Raw genomic sequence first — 22,937 nt, 5'->3', positions numbered from 1 at the left:
TTAAGTCGCCAAAAAGTGTCATATATTAAGAAATGAGTCCAAGATCATAATAAACTTGTACTAAATCTAAGTGATGAAGAGTACAATAACTCTAATGGTAAAATAAAAAAATAAAAAATAGAAATGGTTCCAGAGACGTCATGCCAATTGGAGTTGAACAGGTGCAAACTAGTCCATGGCAGAAAAACCTGTGACAAGAGCACAATAATTCAAATACAATATCATACATATATATATATATTATTCTGAAATGCTCCATTCTGCATAAAGACTACTTTTATTTTTGGTACTATGAATTTTGACTCCAAAATGGGAATTCACATTTTTATTTATAAACACCAAAAACATTTCATATGCATCACATGATTTTGTTAAAAGTTTTTTTGTTTGTTTGTTTGTTTGTTTTCAAATACCCATGATTTTAACCACTCTACTCTCCGCTCCAGTCGACTAATCGCAAACTACAGGTTAAAATCTATCCGGGCTGATTCGCACCGTTTGACTTGGCACACTCCTGAAACACCAGCAGGAACCATCATTTCAATTTGCAAGAGCGTCTGAGCCTCCCTGGGGAAAATACCTCAGCACTCAGGGGCAAAATCAATCGAATCTTTTGCTGAACTGACTTAGCAGTCGAGGATTTATATAAGGTCAGTCTTTTCATCAATAATACACTGAAATTAAAATGCAGAGTGAATAACCTTTTACTCTTTTGTTTTTATTACATCATACGGTACCTGCATGATAATGATGGGAGACACAATGAAGAGAAAATCATTTTTTCGTCGTACTTTTGGGTGAAAGATATCACACAGAAAGTTAGAAGGATAGTTCCAGCACGTAAACAAATTTGGTCTCAGCGTATTGAAGAGCTCACCCACACCAGTGTTAGGAGGTGGTTGGTTTGACGGAAATGTTGAGTGAATTTCTCCATGTACACTATTGAGCCTCCTTGGAAATGTTCATGTTTTATTGTACAAAGTTGAATTGAAGTAGATTTAATGTGGGTTTTTATTATATTTCTTTACACTGACAAATAGAAAAACAGTCTGAAGTGTCAAAGTGAAAACAGATCTCTACAAAAGTGATCTAAAGGAATTACAAATAGAAAACATTTTTGCACATGTATTCACCCGCCTCCACTTCAATAATGAAGGAAGAAAGAACAAGGAAAACATCAGTGATAATGAGCATTAAAACTACAGAGCCACACAATGTTTGGCTTTCTAAATCAGAAGACAAGGTCACTGCCGAGATTCACGAGGAGAAGTAAAAATGCTAAAAGCAAAAAAATAAATAAAATTTATGCGTGGAAACGCTGCTGTTTGAACGAAGCCAACCTGTCAAATGGGACAATCTATCCTCTGTGCGTCCCGGGGACAGATATGCATTTAAACGAAACGTGACACTGTATCAGGATGGTGCCGTTAGCTGCTGTAAATTTTCCCACTTCCAGACCTAAATGGATTTGCCCTTGCGTTTTTCCCTTTATGAAAAGCAAATCAAAGCTTGGTAGAAAGTTGCAGGAAGCGGTGCGAACATGCCTCACGCTTGGTGGTATGTGTCTGTGAATTTACCTTACACAAGAAGAAGAAGAATAAAACAGACACATCCTTGGCTACTTTAAAAATACATACTTGCTGAGAATCCAAACCTTTTCATCTTTCCTGAAGCCTCTCTCTCCCCTGCAACCATCCCTCTTTCCCTGTCTCTCATCCACATTCCAGCTTTCTAATCCCCTTGACTGAAGAGCAGAAGACCCAGTGCTCCAGGGCACAAAACAGGAGGAGAAGTAAATTAGAGAGAGGAGAGAAGGCTAGAGATGAGAGAAGGAATGAAAAGGGAGAGAGTGCCACTCGAGCTGCAAACACAGAGGAAAGCATAGGAAGGGATGAGAGCAGCTGAGTGCAAAGACAGCTTGATGAATAAAAGGAGAGCAATACGTTTAATTAAAAATCTTTTTTTTTTTTTATTTAGACAAAATAATTAAGTACTATAAGAAAAAGAAGTTTAAGATAGTGACTCAAATAAGTCAATCTGGACAACGGAACAAACCAAAGCAGATGGTAGACCCGACATTTCCATGTGACCTCAGGCGCAGAACACCGACGCCTGTTTTACATCCTCACATCTGTCGAGTCCATCTCTTGTAATACTTAATGTCAATAAAACCAAATCACAAATTCAGATATATATCAAACTTAAACAACACACAGAAACCCATCACTTTACCACTTATGGCATTTAATAAAATAAAAAAAGGAAAATAACAAACACCAGTCACACCAGTCTTAAATTTCATTTTCAGTTTTCAGTTGCCTTGATTTTTGCGTTTGGTGGCTACAAGGCTTCAATAACAGGCAACTTTCACCTGACTTTGGGCTGGTCTCATAACAGTCTACCCGCTTACACAAGTCAGCGTCTTATCAGCGCTGCAGGACAGGGTGATAACTCATTTCCAGACAGAGCCTGAGGTAGCTGAGGTAAGCAGCAGCAAACTGCAGCACAGGAACCAAGAAATTCAAACAAGTCCTGAATCGGAGAGTGTTCTTCGTGCATAAAGCCCAAGAGACTGAGAAGCACACTGATGATGTTACTTTGTGGCCAAGCTAGGGCTAACAAGCTTCAAATAAAATACTTATAATAAATCTAAACCTCATTCTAGCATTAATTTCAACAGACACCATTTAAATATTTTTCACATTTTTCCTAGCTTGACCAAAAGGTGAGAACATCCGTGGTGGAAACTTTCCTTTTATGTAAACTGGACAAGGACTGAAGATATTTCATGAATTGCAAGTATAAAGTCATTAATGAACTAGAATTGGTTTATTGCTTCTTCTAAGAAAAGTGGTGAATCTGAAAAAGAAACTTTTTTTTTTATGGCTTTCCCCATGGCTGCTTCATCAGGACATGAAGTCTCGGTGTGTCTGGACACACTTTTGTGTGTATTGTTCAGGGGACAACAGAGTAGGGTTGATAGGGCAGCATCTTTTGTCGTTCATTGATTGCGTAAATCCATGCGGGTTTGACAAAGTTCAGATTGCCGTTCTCCATCAGTGCCTGCGATGGAGGGGAGAGTAAAGGTGAGAGAAACAGAGAGGTAATGAAGTGTTCTTATTGCAATACAAAGAGACTCACAGGAAGAGGTATAAACCCTTTGAAAAACTGAAAGCTAAGACTGTGTGTAGCCAAACTGATAAATCAGATGCTAACAAGGCTCTCGAATGGCTGAAAACCAACTCTGGACCACAATTTCAAACAGATTCAAAAGCTGCTTGGTCCGAATCCTGCAGCGTTTTCACTGGGGATGCTAAAACACTCAGGCAACCTTTTTGCTTTTATTTGATTATACCTTCAAAAAATTAAAATAAGTGCTGTTTAACAGAAAACGGCTGGCTTTATGAGAAGAGATTTTCATTTGTGCACTTAATGTAACTGAGCAGCACTTCAGGTTCCTAAAGCAATTACCTTAACAGAATCATGTTGTCTGTGGAAGCATGTGAGTCATGCCACACGCATGTTCAAACCCTCATTTGCACAAAATACTCAAAATTTTCAAGCCCAAGTAAGATGTTATTATTTAGCTGTGATTGCCAAAGCAACACTGATGCAACAACGAAGAGAGAAAGAAGAAAAAGACTCTACTCACGTCTTCAAAAGAGTCATGCCACCCCTCACTGGTCACCACAAACTGCACTTTCTCTGTCATGTAGTCCTCGATCACTCTGGAGCAGAGACAACAGCGCGTCTTACAATGTGATTTAATTACAGGCATTGAATTCCTGCGACCAATTTAAGTTGTAGCCAGTTACTTCTAGAAATCTTTCTCACCCATTAAAGGCAATAATGTATCGCAACATTAGGCGTCTCTCGTTGTTAGGAAATTTGCCGTAGAGGAAAAAGTGCTTTCCGCTCAGGAAGTCTGGAAGAAATGAGAAAATGGGAAGAGAAAGGAGCAGAGTTCAACTGATGACTACACAATATGTAAGAGCAGTAATTACAGGTCCTCTTTGATAAAGGAAGAAGAAAACACAGACAACACAGAATGTGAGTGGTGTTCCTGAAAGGCAGAAAGGAATCCAATTACTTTCTGTCAGTGTTTGTAATGTCCCATGAGGAAGAAAGGACATCTTTTCCTGTGATAGGAACAGGAACAGACAAGAGAGACAGACAGGACATGGAGATAAGAACAAAGAGAGACATACCTGGTAGGTCCGGGATGGGATGATCCTCTTCAGCCTCAGCGTCTGTGTTTTCATCTGTCGACCCCCCGTACGGATCCTCCTCTTTCACCATCTTCACTTCTGCTGCTGCTTTCTTCTGTCTGTTCTCATTCTCCACTCTTTCACAAGGACAAAAAAAAAAAAAAAGGTTACATCTTGTATGCTACATGTTACCTGCCTCTCGAAAGAAGAAAGCTCCCCATTTGTCTTCGTTTTTCTTGTCTTGTCTGAACTCAACAGGTCTCATTTTTATGGAAATAATGAATCCTAAGTCCTGGCTGATGTAAACTGCATTCCTGCCATCGGTTTCATATTATTCCACTGTTATAGAGGTCGCAGTAACACGCCAAGAAATGGAATAATCCCACAAGCAAAGGCAGGGAAGAAGAAAGCTGAAAGCTGTGAACATGGATGTAAACAATGCAGGATTTAAAAAAAAATGTGTATCAATAGATTGTTTGGCTACTCTGGAGGCAGTGAAAACAAGCTATGATCACAACATCTGCACATTATCATCTTCATCTCATCTTAAGTTGCTGCAACAAACATCTATACAAACATTTTCTTACTTACACCTCCAGCAAAGTCCAGTACTCACTCTCTTTTAGCTCTGATTTTGGTCTCTACCATCTCCTGAGGGAAATAATTGGCTCTTTAGCTGCTAAATGCTCCACTATGTTCATCAGCTCGTTGCTAAGTTTACAGTTGACTTTTTTCAGGGTGGCTTTTTTTTTGTGTGTGTGCTGAGAAGCAGCAAGATCGAGCCAAAACAATAAAGCTGCAAGTTTTAAAACCAAAACAACGAGCTAAAAGACACTAAAACGCTCCATAGAGCTGAGTTGTACTGCAGTGTGGGGAGAAAATTCTCTGTGGGTTTGTTAAAACATACAGCACCTTTCACATTACACACTGTCATTTGATATGGAGTAACCGGGACTCAAACAACACTTATTTAAACGAAAATCTTTGACATTGCCACTTTAAGTAAATGTAGAAAACGTAGCTGTTCCAATGACTATTGCTCTTAGTTCTGTATTTCAGTATGAATGTAACGCAGAAGTAAACAATGTCTCTCTAATTCAGTAATAGTTTCCTAAGTCATTTCCTGGAAGGCTTTCTCAAGATATCCCCTTACGGGTGACAAAAAAACACTTAAACGACTTAACTTAAAGATTTCAAAATGAATCAATGGTCATTTTACTACCATAGCAACGAGAGAGCAGAGATGGAGGCAGCGGCCATGAAGGACACGGAAGAACAAACTTGTCCACATCAATATTGCAAAGAGCATCATTGACTTTATTTGTTGTGCTTACCTCTGCAGCTCGTCCTCTGTGTCCACGGCAGATTCATCATCACCTCCTATGAAATGATTTGTTAATATGTCAATAGAGGAAATTTTTTTTTAACAGAAAACTGATTTATTGTAATACTAGAAAAGGCAGAGCTGAAAATTAAATATAAGTTGATAACCATGAAACGTTTTAGTGAGGAATATATCAACTGACTGAGAACACAAGGTTGTTGCTGTATCTCAGTTCTTTAAATTACCATCACTGCACTCTGGCCTTAATCTTAAAAACTAATTTACTATGATAATCAAATGTCAAAGAATTGAATCTGCTTTAAATTTCTGCCCATATGGAGGAAAAGAGTTTAATCTTGCTATCATATTTTCTACAAGATGCTATTCATTTTCATTATGCAAAGAAGGCAGAGAAGAATTTCCATGAAACATGCATCAGCAATTAAAAGAACGTAACCTTGTTGGAAACTCTTCCTATTACCATAATATTACAATCGTGTTGTTGCCGGCAGATAAAAGAGAGGAAGCTCTAATTAAAATGCTGTCTGCCTATACGTGTTTGGTAGGTCACTGTTTGTTGTGTCCTCACTGATGCACCTCGGCACTTTACTTCTGGCCTTGCATTAACATAGAAATGAGAATCATGCACAAGTCCCTTCACAGTGATTACGTCTTTCCTCCGTTCTGGTGTCTCCCTCAAACAGCATCTATCAGTATGTATGTTGTTCTTGTTCTTTACATTGATGGCGTTGTCAACTCATCCATTTCCAAGTGCTTCATAAAGATGATCCCTTTTGTCTATTCCCATGGCCTCTCACATTGTCCCCTTGCCCTTTTCAATTCATTCAGTCCTCTGCAGCTACAGTGCTTCCCCCTCTCCCTCTTTAGTTATTTGAGCTATTAGAATGAATCCCTTCCCATGGTTCATAGCCACATACAATTCAGCTCTTCTGTCTTTGCAATGCAGATCTGTACGGGAAATTGTGTTTTCCTGTCTCTCTTAATTTACTGGTTTCATCTATTTCAAATAACTAGAAAAAATGTGAAACTCTGATTCCCAGACACAAACAAAAGAGGAATTAATAAAAGCAGAAAGAAGAATTCATAAAATTTTATGGGCATCCGGTGATTGAAGTGTTGAACACATAATCACAACGTCCATTGTTCGATTCCCAGCAGGAGGACCTTTGTTGTCTTATCATTCCCCTCTCTTTCTGTCCTTGTTTCCTGTCTCTCTCTAGACCGTCAAGTGTCAAATAAAGCCCCAAATAAAGCTAACGTTTGCTAATTACCACTAAACAAAGCGCAGTTGAGGCTGATGGGAATTCGTTACTGGACAAAGTGAAATTGTGACCTGTTGGTGGCGTTAGATGTAAAGTGAGGGGATTTTAAAAATCTTTCCTTTGTGGGGAAATGAATGTCAGCCACTAAATGCGTTCGGATTCAGATATGTATCGCATGTTGTTATCGATTCCCAGCAGGAGGACTTCTGTTTGTTTGACTATAAATTTCTGAAAACTATTAAAAGCCTTCCAGCAGCTAAGGGGGTAAAATCCACTTCCTTCTCTTGAGGGACATTTTCTTAAATGGCAGCTTAACAATGATTAAAGCAAGTCATTGATCAGAATCAATCAGTGAAGGAGAAGAGTGTTTTTGTTCAGAGATGAAAGAAACTCATAGTTGAGCGGTGAGTACTAATATCCTGTGTAAATGTAAGTAGTATGTATAAACTCTGCATGAATTTAACGGACCACTCATGTACGTGTTGCATTAACACTTGATGGTCCCCAACGTCTCTACGACTGAATTCTCCAGTTTGTGTCCCAGTGTATAAATAAACTCTGATCTTAGGGAACAGGCTGATTCCCAAACGCATTAATCAACCTCTCCTTCACCCACACGGCTCTCTCTGGATATTTTGCAACGTGATTTGAAATGCTAGTGTCTACGCTGGAACATCTGAATGAACTTGATTTGATACACTGATACCTGCGCTGCCACTTGAGAAAACTTTTCACGTCACCCCATTTAGAGTGAATGAGAAGCATCTGTTGAAGCCTCCAACACGTACATGAGTGCTGCGTAACTCAGACACTTTAGTTTCCTCTCTCTTCTACCCAGTCTTTTCAGACCTGGACTTTATTCCACTCATACATACCGTGCCTCTGGCTATCATTTGTACATCAGCTTGTACTTTTGAGAATTTACAGTTCACAACCCAAGGTGCTACTGTTAAGTTCAACTTTTAAGTTAGTTTAAAAATGGGCTGTTTTAAAGGAGCTGTCCAACACAACTTGCAAGAAAAATGTCTGTTTTAACCTTCATTTTTGTAGAATATTTTCTTTCTTTGTTTATTTCTTTCCACCCACACTGTATCCAAACTCTAAATGCCTCTTTGACCGTGGCTGTCATTCTTCCATTTCCTCTATTTCATGTTTTCAGTGGACCGACTACCTACTTCTTTTCATGTCATTACACCCTGTCTGTCCGCCTGTAGGCTACACGTCACTCAAAAACTCAAATCTAAGACCTTGCAAAGCTGTCACCTTGTAGCTCCTTTTTTCCAGAACAATAATGTGCTTTCTGTCTTTTATCACAACAACAGTTTCTGAAAGTAAGAGAAGTGGGGAGTCACTGAAGTGGCAATGCTGATGTTGACTGAAACATCAGGTAAAGTTCAGTCACATTTACTTCTCAGTGGGATTTCCATTTAAGTAGTTTGATGCAAACCTGGTTCATCCACATCAGTGGAGCCAGCATATTCATCTTCATCTTCGTTCCTCTTCTCTAGCGTCTTTTTGGGAGCGATTTGTCTCTCCTGCTTCTGTGGAGTCTGCAAGATCAGCAAGGACAGAATGTTAAAACTGACTGACACTTTCAAGATGGAAAACGAATCTTTCATTTATTATTATATTTTTCTAATAAAAAAACAAATTTACTTTTGCGTTCATTTCCTCTTCACTCTGGTCATCCACTTCCATTTCGCTCTCTGAGCTTGACTCCGCTCCATCCATCAAATACCTGGAGGAAGACAAAAAACGAGTGAACAAAATGTGTCAGCATGATTTAAGACCAGAGGCAAAATGATGCCTGCACAATATATCAGCTTTACAATGTTTCAAACCTCAGTGGACCTTTTGTCAGGCGATAGTGGAACAAAAACAAGGTTCAAAGTGAAGGTAATAGTTTTCCACCAGGATGTCCTGATGTTTAAAACATTACCACTGCCTGTATATTAAATACACTGAAGATGGCATGCTGGGGAAAAAAGTCTAATCTACTGACTTTAAGCCGTCAGCGGAGGATGTCACACGGTCAGACTGATGTGTAAAAGTGAGAGCTGACATGGCTGACAGGACTGCGACGCTCTGATACCCGATAAAATCTTTTTTTTCATGAGAGTTGGTTAGATGCTCTATCTCACAACATAATCATTGGATCCAAATCAAAAACTAATCATTGTCCCCAAAGCTGAACTTTCCACAAAGATGAATTAAATGTACAACAAACAATCAGATAACACACGAAGATAAAAGATCCATAGAAGATTTAGGAACTGTTCTGGCACAAGAGAGATCATGACTCCATCTGTAATGTTCTCTGCAAAGATGAAGAGGAGTGTGAGGAGAAATAAAAACCCAAATGTTACAATCACTTCCACAGAGAATACAAAAGAGTGGTGATAACAATCCAGGAAATGGATGGGTCATAAAGAAAAACAGGCAAGGTACAATCAGAAAATCCTGCCTCCTGTACTCACGCACAGACACAGAATAAAATGAGGATGTGACATTTCTCCCCACCCTCTCCATATATCTCCTCAAGCCACTATAAAGTCACCTGGACATTATCAGCCTGAGAGTGTGACGTGCCGTGAGTTCAAATACCAGCGTAAAGGTCCAATCATTTCCGTGCACACTATAGGGAGACATTTTATTGACCTACGCTTTCTGGTTTCATAAAACTCAAGGCCCAGGAAATTGAAAAATGAAAACAGACACTGTCGGCAAGAGGAGTAATACAGTATCTGTTGCTTATGAAAGTGCCGTTACCTCACAAGCAGAACAAGGAGCGAGATCTGTTCGACTTCACGTGAACTGGAGACACAGGTGGTTTATTTGAGCAGAGTAAAACCAGATTATAATAAAAGCTGAAATGATTCTAATAATTGTGTAACGATTCAAGTCATTTTTAAGTTATTAAATGAACATCTTTGGAGTTCTGAGAGCAACACATATAATTGTTACTGAACATTTTCTGTTGATTATTCGTTTTAGCAAATTTATGCAGAAATCCACCTGTTGAGGACTAAAGTTTGTCCGAGATCAGTATCATCATGACTTTGCTTAAATAGGCAAAATTAATTTCTCATTGTTGACAGATCTGCTTAATTGTTTAATCTAGAAACACCAAAAATAGTCTCACACACTCCCAGAGCCCAAGGCCACAATTTGAAAATTGCTTGTTTTTAATAAATGCTCATTTTGTTAATGGCGATAACATAATGTCTGCACTTGACACACTTCTGGCACAAAGCCCTTGAGGATGCAGGGAAAATTTTCACATTACAACTTTTATGTGTTGGGTTTTTGTATGTGCTGAAGTTTTGTGTGTCGTAGATTAATCGTGGCACGATTGTGCCGATATTTTGGCTCCAACACGCCAAGTCCTCATGGGATGTTGCAACAGAGCTTCGGTTTTAATGAGATATTTGTTTACTTATTCAGTTCTATTGTGATGGGATGTTGTAGAGCCGCTTGAGTGTTTTCTACTCTCCCCTCTTTCTGTCCATCTCTGGATCCTCACAGATCAGATAATGTGTGAGGAGAAAGCATTTCTGCGGTGCTTAGCTGATGTCACCATCTCATTAATATATACACTACAATCCTTATGCATAACAGGAGCTCAGTGAAGCTGTGCATTTGCCTACAGATGCTCAGTGATAAAGTGTTTGTGTGCATGATTGGGCAACAGTTTGGGAGTGTGAGCGTGCATATTTGTTTGGGTACTTGTCATCATCAAAGTAAGTGGTCTCTTTAATTACCCATAGCAGATGCAGCTTTTAAATAAAGGATACATCATCAAAGCTGCACACTCCACGCGCTGCACAATAGCAGAGGTGGGCAGGGGAATGGATTATTCTGACAACAAGAGAGCGGGATGCAGCGGGGGGGGGGGGTGGGGGTGAGGGATCTTCGGCACAATCAGAAACTGACTGAGAAAGGCGAACATGAGGGGGAATGATGACATTGGCTGCAGTGAACTTCTCATTACAATGCATTTTTGAGAATCTTGAAGTATGGAGCAGACTTCATAAAACCACAGCATCGTTTCTCCAGCGCCCTTCAGCAGTACTTTGTAAAAAGGCTTTCCACATTACTCCCTCAGTCTCTCTGCATAGCTCATATGCATACTGTCTGACTGTCTAGAATAATCCCATCAAAACATAACTCTGATCGCTTTCATTTCTGGTTTTGAAGACTAACATGAGCAAAAATTGATTTCCGTGCAGCCTGTCTTATCTACAGATGTAACCTGCTGGAGCTGGATGATAACGATATCTTTGAAATGACAGTCACATCCACATAACTAATCATAACCACAGACAGGCAGACTAATGAAGGTCTGTGACTCCTCCTCCTGTGCCTTTGTAACTCAACCACAGCTGAAACCTAATGATTATTTCCATTAACTGTCAATTGTTTAATTACTCGACATCTATGGTGACATCTTGAAATAAAGACTGCTGGTCTAAATTTCAAGATGTCAGCAGCAAATTCTCACACTTGAGAATCTAGAACGAGCTAATTTTATGGTATTTTTGCTTGAAAAATTACTGAAAGGATTAATGAATTATCAACAGTTACAAATTAAATTTCTGTTATCACCTAATTGATCCATCAACAAATAGTTTCACCTCTACATTCAAATATTTAATGCTTAGTGATAAAATCCATTTGAGATATTAATAATACCAGCATCAGATACATGCACTTCATTCTGAAAATGAGCAGGTTATTTAACAAGATGGTGTCGTTCAACGAATGAAACAAAATCAGTTCTAGTGCAAGGCACAAAGAGAGAAAAGATAGTTGGAAGATCACAGTAACAATCAAACTATCCAGCACCAACGTCCAGCAAAATGTGTCCATTCAGCATGAGAACAAGTGTAGTATTGAAAAGGAGAGCAAACAAGCCCATTTGAACTATGCACGGACACCTGCATGAAGATAGAAAGCTGCTGATGAGAAGCTTGAATTAAAGGTATCTACACCGTTCTCCAGGGCCGACGACCATCATCAATCATCCAGATACACAATCATTCACTACAAGATAAGTTTTCAAAACCATCAGTGATGCGGCCTGTGATAGAACTGTGTGCAGTTCTTTGGTGTCATTACTCCCCAAATCATTGTGGTGAGAAGAGAAAAATAAAACAACAACTTTAAAGCTTGTCCAGTTTTTCTGAGTGGAAATTACTGTGAATGCAGCACGTTGCGTGTATTGTTTGAGTATTTTTTCATACAAGGGTAGAGGTGAAGTTAGCATGGTAAGACATAAGGTGCTGCTTGTGGCTTAGAGCTGCAGTCATTAGTCATTATCTGCAGCTGATTTGATAATCAACTAACTGTTTCAAGTCAGTTTTCCAGCACAAATGTCAAACATTCAAAGGTTTCAGGTTCTCAAATGTGAGGATTAAGCTTTTTTTTCTTACATTATTTTTTACATTATAATAAATTGTGTTTTCTGATGTTTTATAGACCAGATGATTAATCAAGAAAATATTCAGCAGAGTGATTCATAACAATACTCGTTGGTTACTGTCCTAATGTTACTAAACAAAATACAGCTGCTAAATTAGCTAATGAAGGCGGGAACAATGTGGTAATATGGCAACACGCTATACTATACATTCTGTCTGTGTTTTAACACTATCTCCTTTTACACAGCCTGTTCAAGACGGGAATGGTGCGCCTTTACTCCACCGCGCCATTCTGTATAAAAGGTACAAACCCTGAATGGGTCGACGTCTGTGGCGGGAAAGATGCTGTTGTGTTACACATCACGCTCTGATTCTGTCACACCAGCACGCTCTAAATTCACACACTGTGGCAGCGTTATGGCGGCTTTGTTTGGTTCAGTGTAAACAAACAAAGTCGGCATAATGACAATAATGTCTTCTTAACGACAATATAGCAGGATCCCGCTCATCAGTATGTTTCACCATGGTATATAGTAAAACTGCTATATCAGCACTTTCTCCAGAAACCAGCAGTTTAAGTTTAAAGAGGACATCTTATACTCTTCATTTTGCATACTGGGATTATCTGAATGCATCACAGGCCTGACACCGATGAGTTCAGTAACCTTGGATAACCTTGGATAAAGCAGTGTGGCAGCCTGGTTGGAAATTGATTCATCTTCAAGCCAGAAACAATCATTATGGAAGCAACAAGTATGAAGGAATTCCTTAAATGATTAAGTAAAGTGTTGTACAGTATAACACAAGTACAGTATTATGCCAATTAATTTGGACCTTCCATTGCCTGCGATGAGTATTCAGCTCTACATTATTCAGTAGACACAGATTCATGTGGAGCAATGACAGAAAACCTTGATGTTGCAAAACCTCCCCCCAGTAATGAGGCATATAATTAGAGAGCTGCTGGAGCTGCCTGGGATGAATCTGTGATCACAGCAGGCATCAGCTGTTCAAGGTTACAATGTTCTCTGTAGCAAGTGGGCATCACTGCTGTGAGAGGTGTATTTTTGGACGCTTCAATCAGTGTGAGTGCTGTGAGCAGACTGTGCGGTATAGAGGTACAGACGTAGCTTAAGAGAACGTATTAATCAGATGTGGATTCATACAGCGGACACATGCTCCACACTAAAACCAGGCTGTCACCCTGCGGAAGTGTCCTTTAACAAGACAGCGAATGCCATCCAGCTGTTCCAGTGGTCAAGACAAGCTTTTCTACAGGTGTGAATTTCCAAATCAGTGCAGTTTAACTTCACTATTATTACTATGAAGTCGTCTCTTTGCACCAGTTTGTTTGGCATTTCATCTTCTCTTACTGTTTATAGGAGATCTTCTGTTTCCGCTTGTGGCAGTCCATCACCCATTCCTTCCGTACGATGATGCCCCCTGCTGATTTCACCTGGCTGTACTTGGGGGTGTTAGCGAAGGCACAGCTGGAGATTAATGGGTCGAAACAGACATCAGGTACACAAACACACACACACACACACACACACACACACACACACACACACACACACACGGTTACATCACTATAGAGAAGCTGTCAAGGGCAATAGGCTGCTCAGACAGCAGAGATCAAGATGCAATCAAACTGAATTACTGAGAGTGCTAACACGGCTGTGACACAATCCTGTAATCTGTTTCAATGATAAACATGAACTAAAGATAGAAATCTCTCATGACAGGACATCACTGGAACAAGATCAAAATTATTTACTGCGATCATCATATTTATCACATTAGTTCCACAACTTAAACATCATTACACCTCAGATATCTTACCATAACATTTCAGTTTAAAACTATTTATGAAATGCTCTGAAACCTGCAAATAAATCTGTTTTTATCCTCTTTTCTTTCTGCTCATCTTTCTTTAATCTTATCTCCCAACATGCAGCAGTTTCGTGTATTGATCTTTTGACTTATTTGCAGCTCTTTCGCATTTGCTCCCATTTATCTCTTCATTTACTCGTTATGGAGCCATATTTCTGAGCTGTCCTTGTCCCCCGAGTCCTCAGTTTACTGCAAACTATAGTGAACAGCTTCCCTAACAGCAACAACTGTGATGGGAATACAAAATCTGATTTCTCTGATGTCTCAAAACCCACACAGAGGACAGACAAGGATGCTGATAAACAACAATGCCAATAAAATTACAATGAATTTTTCATCCATCTATGCACACGCACCATCGGACTATAGTGTGTGGACTACTTTATTACTACAGGTTTTTATAACCATGTTAACTGTTTTATAATCCATGTAGCAACAGAACACTATCATACAGGATTACGGTAATAGTTTTACATTTTGGGAAATGTGTGTATTTGCCTTCCTCCTGAGAGTTATATGAGAAGACTCAAACCACTCACGTCTGTCAATTCAATATAAGACTAGAGGCTACAGTGAGCAGCCAGACATCTCAGCCTAGAACGAAGTGAGAGTGAAAAAAATGAGATATAACTTGTTAGTCAGTGAGTTTTAGTGAAGCTGGTAGGCGGGTTTGTGTTACCTTTAAACAGAGCCAGGCTAACTGTTTCCCCTGTGTTCAGTCTTCATGCTGAACTAAGCTGCTGCCGGTTGTAGCTTCGTATTTACTTTGCAGACTTGACACTGGGATCAATCTCCTTATCTAACTCTTGGCAAGAAAGTGAATACACGTGTTTCCCAAAATGTGCAGCTACTGCCTCAAGGGTACCATACAAGTAATGCATGCATAAACAATTATGAATGATAAAGGACAACTTATAGCACAGAGTTTTCACATATGTCCCCTTTGCATTCCTGCCAGCTACTTACATAAGGTGTGTGCAGTCGGGTGTCCAGTCAGGCCGGTACTTGGCTCCCATATCCAGAGCCTTTTCCCTCAGCTCCCCTCTGAATGGATTTTGGAAGCCACTGAGGACAAACACCACCCCCTCCATGATCCGGTTAAATGGGACCTGCTGCGCTCCCTCGGATTTTGCCTTCTGTTGTTTGGGTTTAGGTTCGGATTTGGATTGACTCTCCCTCTTCTTGTCAGCAGACTTCTGTGCCAGGGAAGCTGGAGAGACAAATCAGACCGTCAAGGAAGGTTTCAGTGAGGAAATAATCCGCATGCTGAGATTCAGACACGAAATTAAGAGTTACCTTTCGCAGCACTGGGGCTGGGCGTGCTGGCTGGGCTCGGCTTGTGTTTGGGGGTCGCAGCTTTGCCCTCGGGTGAGCCCGTGGGGCTTATTTTCTTCGAAGGAGGGGGGCCAGGGACAGACTGCCGCTCTTTGCTGAACTCAAATTTTCTTTTTGCTGGTGGCTGTGAGGAAGCAATTAATGTAAGAAATTAGAAATTAAACTGGAACCTTTTCATGCTTAAACCGCTAGAATGACAAGAATAATGTGCACCCGTATGTTACGACAGATGCGTTGAAGGAGATGCTGAGGAGATGTTTCCCTCAGCATACAAAAAAAATGATTCTGCAAATTTGTATATTCTTATAGCTTTCAGAAAAGGGTTGCAAAGCAATTACAGTAGAAAATTGGAAACAGAACTGCAATCACTAGGATATCTACTAGGACTACTTTCCTATGCATAGGCATGTATTTGTGCAGCTAACCCAAATAGATCTTTTGTATTCACTTTTTTCTTTTAAAAGTCAAAGTGACATGCGGCTGGTATTGATGGTGTCATTCCCCTGTGACAGCAGCCCCCGCTGCTTTCCTTCTCAGAGCGGGCTCAAAGTTACAGCAATGCATTTTTATTTGTGTCAGGAAATGTATTTTTATCAAGCTGTTCTTTAAAGTTGATGAAAGCTACGATTTAGCTGCTGCAAACGTGACAATTTCCATTCAATAAATTTGATTTTACCAATTAATAAAGTGATTTTGGAAAACAGAGGGACATAATGAGCTTAAACACAGGGCCACTCAAGTGCAATGACAAGCACAAAGCAGTAGGTCGTGGGTGCACAGACTGTGTGGGCATCTCTGACTGGTTGGTTCATGTAGGTGCAGCAGCACAAAGGGCTGGTTGAGATAGAATATAAATCACAGTGATGTGGTGATTAATGCGTTGACTCTTAGCGAGTGACATCAGTGGTCTCATTGCTCTCCAACAGCTGTGTCGGTCACAGTGACGTATGACAACAACAGCTCAACAAACAGAAAGAGGCTTCTCTAGGAAATCATGTTGTTGTCGGGAAAGTGAAGAACTGCCCCACATGAACCCTCAGCACCTCACATCTGCAGCCAGAGGCAGATGGTGTGGGTTTTTATTGAACCTGTACAATGATGCATCATTAACTTGATGCTATTTCAGTTTTACTTATACTCTATCTTACGTCAGAAATGCTCGCGTCATAAAATGTGGCACAACCAGCTTTTGCACCATGATGCATTTCAAGAATAAAACATGAAATGCAACTTTTGCTGAAAAGACAGTCGGAAAGGAAACGACACACAGGATTGATGAGCCACTGTAATCCGATCTCTCACTTAAACAAGAGAAAACCGAGTCACGGTGGACCTGTCTGACGTGTGTGGTAATGTACAGGCTTTCCTTGCTGTGGTCTGGTGTCATATGCATGTTATTTAATAAACGTAAACACAGTCGGCAGCTATGTTTAGTGACGTTGCACTCTGACGCAGCACTTCTGAAATCAGAGGCTACAGATTTATCAACATGTGCCCTGCTGCCTCCAGATGGCTGCAGAGATTTAATCAACTGAAAAAGCAGCTTTTAATTTTTCACCTCAGTTTTTCACTCTCAGAATCATTCAATAATTTATAGATAAATGCAGACTGATTTACAATGAACGCATTTTTTTTCCTATTTAAACTGGCTGGGGAGTGATCAGTTAAAAGTTTATTTACATCTGTGCACATGCTCTGTGTATTTAGTTTGTTCTCGCGATGAAAAAGTAAAAAAGTGGCTGCAGATCAACGGTGCAGCAGAAACAGATGTGGGTCTGAGATGTCTATTCTCAGTGTAAGAGACATTTTCCACCCAAAAAAAAAAAAACAACAGCTAACTTTGCATTGCTTCATTTGAATGAACCACCCACCGATGCACTCTGCACTCGGCACCAAAATACCGCACAAAAAGGCAAAAGGAATTTTGAAGATGAGGAAATAAATAAAGTGTTGGGACGCTGCTTGCTCTGGTCTTTGTGTCAGCATAAAAAATATGACCCATCATGCGAGATCTCTGCTGTAAAATTTAAGAACCTGTTATACAATACAATTTGATTTTACATTGAAATGTTTGAATTCATTTTTCATAAACATCCTAGAATTTTTGGGTTGTGTTGAAGTAACATACGACGAAGAAATCTGCTTGAGAATATATGAACCAATATATTTTCGACGTGTGGAAAAAGCTACAACACAGATAACTTATTGTTAAAATGTTTGACTGTTTTAGCCAGAAAAGCTGTTCAGACAGCATATCAGATCATTTTTGGTTTACCTGTGCCTGAGGTTTTACTCTACTTGAGAGACTATTGTTTGAAAGCTAAATTTATTTAGACAGAGCTGAAGTCAGAAACTGTGAAGGTAATGTGAAGAGAGAGAGGAGTGAAAACAAAACGACTTTAAATCTGATTTAAATTCACTTGAGTAATTAGGTCATCTTATTGATTTTTAAGACACCATTTAGTTGTAGTAAGTTGTAGTAGTTAATAAAATTTCCCGGACGTGATGTGGTATTCAAAACTCCCATTTACTATAGATCCCATCCTTTAACCAGCTGTATTTCCAGTTTCATCTTCTCTCAGCTTTACCTTTGTTCTACAATGACACATTGCTCATTAAGGGAGCAGCTGTTTGCTGGTCGTCCCTCAGTGAAGAAAATGATGGTGATGTTTAATACCTGTGGTGAGGCAGAGGTGGAGGAGGAAGCTTGGCCTGGCGAGTGGGTGGTGCCACCAGCCTGCAGGGCAGCGGCAGCATAACTCAACTTCTCACTCTGGGGAGACACTGAAGTAGAGAAGGGCAAAGGGATGGTGAAGGAACAAAGGAGACATATTCCCACAAAGTGGCATTACAATAAAGAATGTCTTTGAAATCACCTCTTTGCTCTTTAGTCTTTGCTCTACCTCTCCTGGTGCACATAAGGCTTTAACTAAAACCTAATTGGTGCTCTGATGGCTTTCTATTTTTATCATTTTATTGGACTTCAGCGGACGCTAAATTTAAATAAATGGCTTTACCTTTGAGTGAAGGACTGGATTTTGTTGCACTGTCTCGACTGAAGAAGAGACTGCCAGGTTGAAGGCTGGGCCCAGATGAAGGAGACTCATCCTTCATCTTGAACTGTCCCAGCTTTGTCAGTTTCTTACAGGAGAGAAGAAGGTAAAGTTCAGGACCAAAAGAGAAGATGGAGGGACTTATTTAAGTCCTTGTTGTCTTAAGACAGTAAAGCTAAGATGTAGTGCAGCTCGGAGGAAAGGTAAAACGCCACGTCAAAACGTTCAAGAACTAATAGTTGGCAATAAATGTCTGCTCATATTCTTACTGTTTTTATAATCAGGCAGTTTCTAAATTTAGACTATTACTATGTGCCAGTGTCCTATGATGTCCTTGTATTTAGACAATATTGAACCTTTAAGATGTTTGGCTCAGATGTTTGGTTTGTATTTCCCAAAGGCATCATAAATCATGGCTTTGGTATCATAGCCAAAACTCAGGTATATTATTAACACTAAATTATCCCAATGATCTTAATTAAAAAGATTAAAAGAACAAGACGTTGCATTACTTACTGGAGAAGCTGTTGAAGGAGGATCATCTTTGTCAGGTGGTGAGTGGAACTTAACAAAGGCCAGTCCGTATGCTATGTTCTATCAAATGCAAAGACAAGTTCATCTCACATTTCATTTCACTTGCAGCAACAGATATATGCAATTAGTTTACACCTTTTTTTTTTTTAATAGAAATCACCTTGAATTATAGTTACCTTAACTCAACTACTGAACCATGCTGCTTGTATTGATGTAGATCCTTATGTTGCATGTGTAAGGCGATCACGTGCTTTATACTTCAAGTCAGTCAGTTCTATGTTGACAGTTCTGCGATTAAATCTAACATATCCCCTCAAAATGCAGATGTACTTGCTAATTATTTGATTTTTAATTAACATTTAGACAGATATACTGGCTTGCACTCTATAAAACCTGAAGTGATTTTTTATTTTTATTTTAAATAGTTGGGCTCATTACCTTGCTGTATGGCTGGCTACACACAATTTTCACTCTGTCCCACTTCTCCTGTGCTGTGCTCTTCTGCAACTGGTTGGGCCCAAAGAAACGCACACGGTTCATGTTGGTGCCATTGCGGCTCTCCGTCGGGGACATGAAGGAAGACATGACCAAAAGAACCTAAAGAGAGAGATTAGTACATGATATGGTTTAATTACTAGTTAAGATAGTTAGGAAGAGAAATATTTTAACTGGTTTGGTTTGTGACAATACCTCATAGTCCTGGTCTCTGACAGCTGAGGAATTCCCAACTAACACCTCAATGAAAGCTGAGCCTTCGTTTCCGATGTCGATGCTGTGAACCTGCTCCTCCTTCTCCAGCTGAGAGAAGAAAAACACAGTTTAAAGGACTAAATCATTAAAAAGCTAAATTAGCTGCCTGGCTTTAGATATCCTCGTGTAAATTACAGGGGAACATTTACATGTGAGCACAGACTTACTGTCCCTTACTGACACAATTACTTTGTGATGTTATTCTTATATTACTTTTAATGAGCACTGTTCTAAACACAACTACAAAGATATTACTATTAAAAGTAATGGAATAAAACATAATAAAGCTGCAAATATCTTTCTGTAAAAGTTGGTTTAAAACTATATATATAGGAGGTGATATAAAGGAAAATATTATTTTGAAATGCTCAAGATGCTCAGTTTTCAGGGAGTTTTAAAGCGGAGGGGCAGAGACTAAAAAGATCTTGATACTCTTAGTTGTATGATTAACCAGAAAAGGACTAGTCGCACCAGATCATTAACATGTTCTGTAAGATCCTACAATTATTTAAAGCCTTAAGCTGCCTACGAAGAGAGGTAAAGATGATTGCAATATGCTCTTGTCTCCCAAACTTGGTTGAGAGCTGGCAAATTTATTTCTGTCTAATCCCTAAAATATAACTGCTTTCAAGATAGTCTGTGGTCAAAAAGAGGAAATAGAATCATAGGCAGCCTGCTGAGGAAGGTGTAAGACAATGCAAACAAGGGGATTCCCCAAAAGGACACAAATATATCAACAAAGGAGAAGTATTTGGTGATGATGGTGACGATGCTGATGAAAATGTACCACACAAATGTACTGTGTGTTGGAGAAAACTTGACTTCACAAATCTAATCACTTGGATAACAAAAGGCATCCAGACGATGAACTGGCAGAACAATTGGAGACATATAGAAAGAGCTTGGCTTTAGATTCAGTGAGCTGTAATACGTTCTGATGTGATACCCAACAATTTAGATCTCAGGGTCATTGTTTGATTTGGACCAAATTAGCTGGATCACCTGGTGCTTGGAGTAAGTATTTAGACTTCATATTGGGGATTTAAGACTTTAAGACCCCTTTAATACTCCACTTAGAAAACAATCTAATACCATTATCACAGTCAAACCAGTCATATAATGACAGAGAGCCAAAAGGAACAATAAGGACTGTAATTAGGGTGATGTGAATTTATTGACATTTTGTCACTCCTTCCCAGCTGTATATAAAAACAATTCATAGTAAGCGTGAGAGAGTGGATTAACTAACCAATAAATAATATATTAGTTTTTACTGAAACATACACAGTAATAACAACAATAATAATAATAGATGATAATACATCGAGAGCCTCGTGTATGCACAATCCACTGTTGCACCAGTCTCACTTTTTGTACATGTGTAACATCTCCCAACAGCTCAAACCAGTACAGATAATAAGTCCTACAATTATTATTATTTACTGGCATCTAATTTGTCAATACTTCCAAGCTGTATATGACAATAATTCCAAGTTATAATCAATCAATGAGCTTCCTATCAACTTCAGCAAGCAGTAGAGAGAGTGTCTGCTAATGGTTCTGATTGAAACTGAATTCCTGCAGGAGGCTGCATGCAGCACAATCCACTGTCACACCAGCCTGACGAGTAGTTTACAGGCGTATGGCATCTCTCAACAGCCCACAACCATATACAAAACAAAGTTATCGCTAATGTTAATGTCTATGGTAGTGAAATGAAAATTAAATTTAACATCAATTCAATGCTTTAAGACTTTTCATGACCCGCAGAAGCAGTTAGAAATGACACTGTCTACAGCACATAAGAGGAACACATAAAACAGGAACTTCTAAGGCTTTATAACAAACTCATTTAGACTTTTTTTTGGGATCTGCACATACCCTGAATAAAAATATTTTCCCCAGCTAACAACACATGTGGGAGTAGAGTTGCAAAAACATACCTGCAGGATAACTGATGTCTGCTTCTCCCCGGGTCTTGCCGCTTTCCACTTTCTGTAGGTATCAGAGCTCAGCAGGTTGTCTGCCTTGTGAGTCTGTTTTGCATGATGACAAGAGGTGAGTGACAGGGAGGCTCATATTTGGCTAAATGTCCGAGTGGCACATGACTCTCAACACATTTTACAAATTCAGTGCAAGCGACAGAACAACAACTTACAGTGTCCTCGGTGCTGCAAGACACGACGTGCTTGATCTTGATCTCAGGCATGTTGTTGTTGTTGTTGTTGTTGATTCCTCACAGGTTCAACACTGAATAATTAGCAAGTGTGGAGGTGAATAAACCAACCGGGCGCTTGCCTCGCCCCTAAGCGTTATCGTGGCCGGTTAACAACACATAAAACATAAAACACACACGCACACAGCTTCCGCTCAGTGGGAGCAACTTAGCCCCGAAAAGTTACAAAACCGTTTGTTTCTATTCAACTACAGACCGTTGGCTAACGTGTTAGCACGCTAGCAAACAATAGGCAGAGTGAACTTTTCCCGATTAGCTTGTTGGTTTTAACACACCCAAAGTGCTGTTGTGAAGTAATCTTTCAATCTGTTATGTACTTGACATATAGCCGCTTACTTTGGCGTCACGGTAAACCTCAGAAAATACATATTATACTCTAAATTTTAAGACAAATGTGCACGGAGGCGAACTCATTTTCCCACCAAAAGCCTGATGCGTGTCGTGTTGTGTTGTGACACACAATGTCTCCATCCAATCAGCGGGCCCCTCTTCTTCTTCTTCTGTAGTTTAATCAGCGCATCACCGGGGCAATGTCGCCACCAACTGGTTAGAGTATGTACTTGTAATAAATAAATTTGTATTATAGTGCTAGTCTTAGTTGTCAGTTTATTAGGAACACCTAGCTAAAACCAATACAGTGTCCATGGAGGTTATACCGGCCAGTTCGTGTTGAGAGTGGGTTAAAGAGGCATTCATTGAACTGTATGATCATTAGGAGTCTGTGGTGCTGGTGAATGGCACCCTAATGTTGACAGGTGTTCCTATTATTTTGTTTGAATAACTTGAAATAAATGAGGATAGGCTAAACAACAGACCCACCCCTTCAAGAGCACAACAAACTTCAATGTTAATGACTTCCTAACACTGAAACATTTAGGGATGGTTGACTAATTTAAAATTT

The 22,937-nt window shown here is 39.6% G+C and overlaps 1 protein-coding gene across 1 annotated transcript; it reads right to left on the bottom strand.

Annotated features, from left to right (window-relative positions):
• Positions 1-993: 993 nt before the first annotated feature.
• Positions 994-22,494, bottom strand: xrcc1 (X-ray repair complementing defective repair in Chinese hamster cells 1). Its single transcript, XM_056381592.1, has 17 exons — positions 21,959-22,494; positions 21,744-21,836; positions 19,741-19,848; positions 19,489-19,647; positions 19,033-19,110; positions 18,481-18,604; positions 18,141-18,247; positions 15,425-15,587; positions 15,095-15,338; positions 13,609-13,725; positions 8,472-8,553; positions 8,263-8,365; positions 5,543-5,588; positions 4,209-4,345; positions 3,835-3,925; positions 3,653-3,728; positions 994-3,063 (listed from the first exon to the last, which is right to left on the bottom strand). Exons 1-17 carry the CDS (start codon positions 22,007-22,009, stop codon positions 2,956-2,958), a joined length of 1,887 nt encoding a protein of 628 aa, XP_056237567.1. The 5' UTR covers positions 22,010-22,494; the 3' UTR covers positions 994-2,955.
• Positions 22,495-22,937: the final 443 nt, after the last annotated feature.

Source organism: Seriola aureovittata, chromosome 7, assembly GCF_021018895.1.
Source record: "Seriola aureovittata isolate HTS-2021-v1 ecotype China chromosome 7, ASM2101889v1, whole genome shotgun sequence".
NCBI classification, from domain to species: Eukaryota; Metazoa; Chordata; class Actinopteri; order Carangiformes; family Carangidae; genus Seriola; species Seriola aureovittata.
Note: the sequence above shows the minus strand (reverse complement) of the source record. Positions and strands in the feature narration are given on the sequence as shown.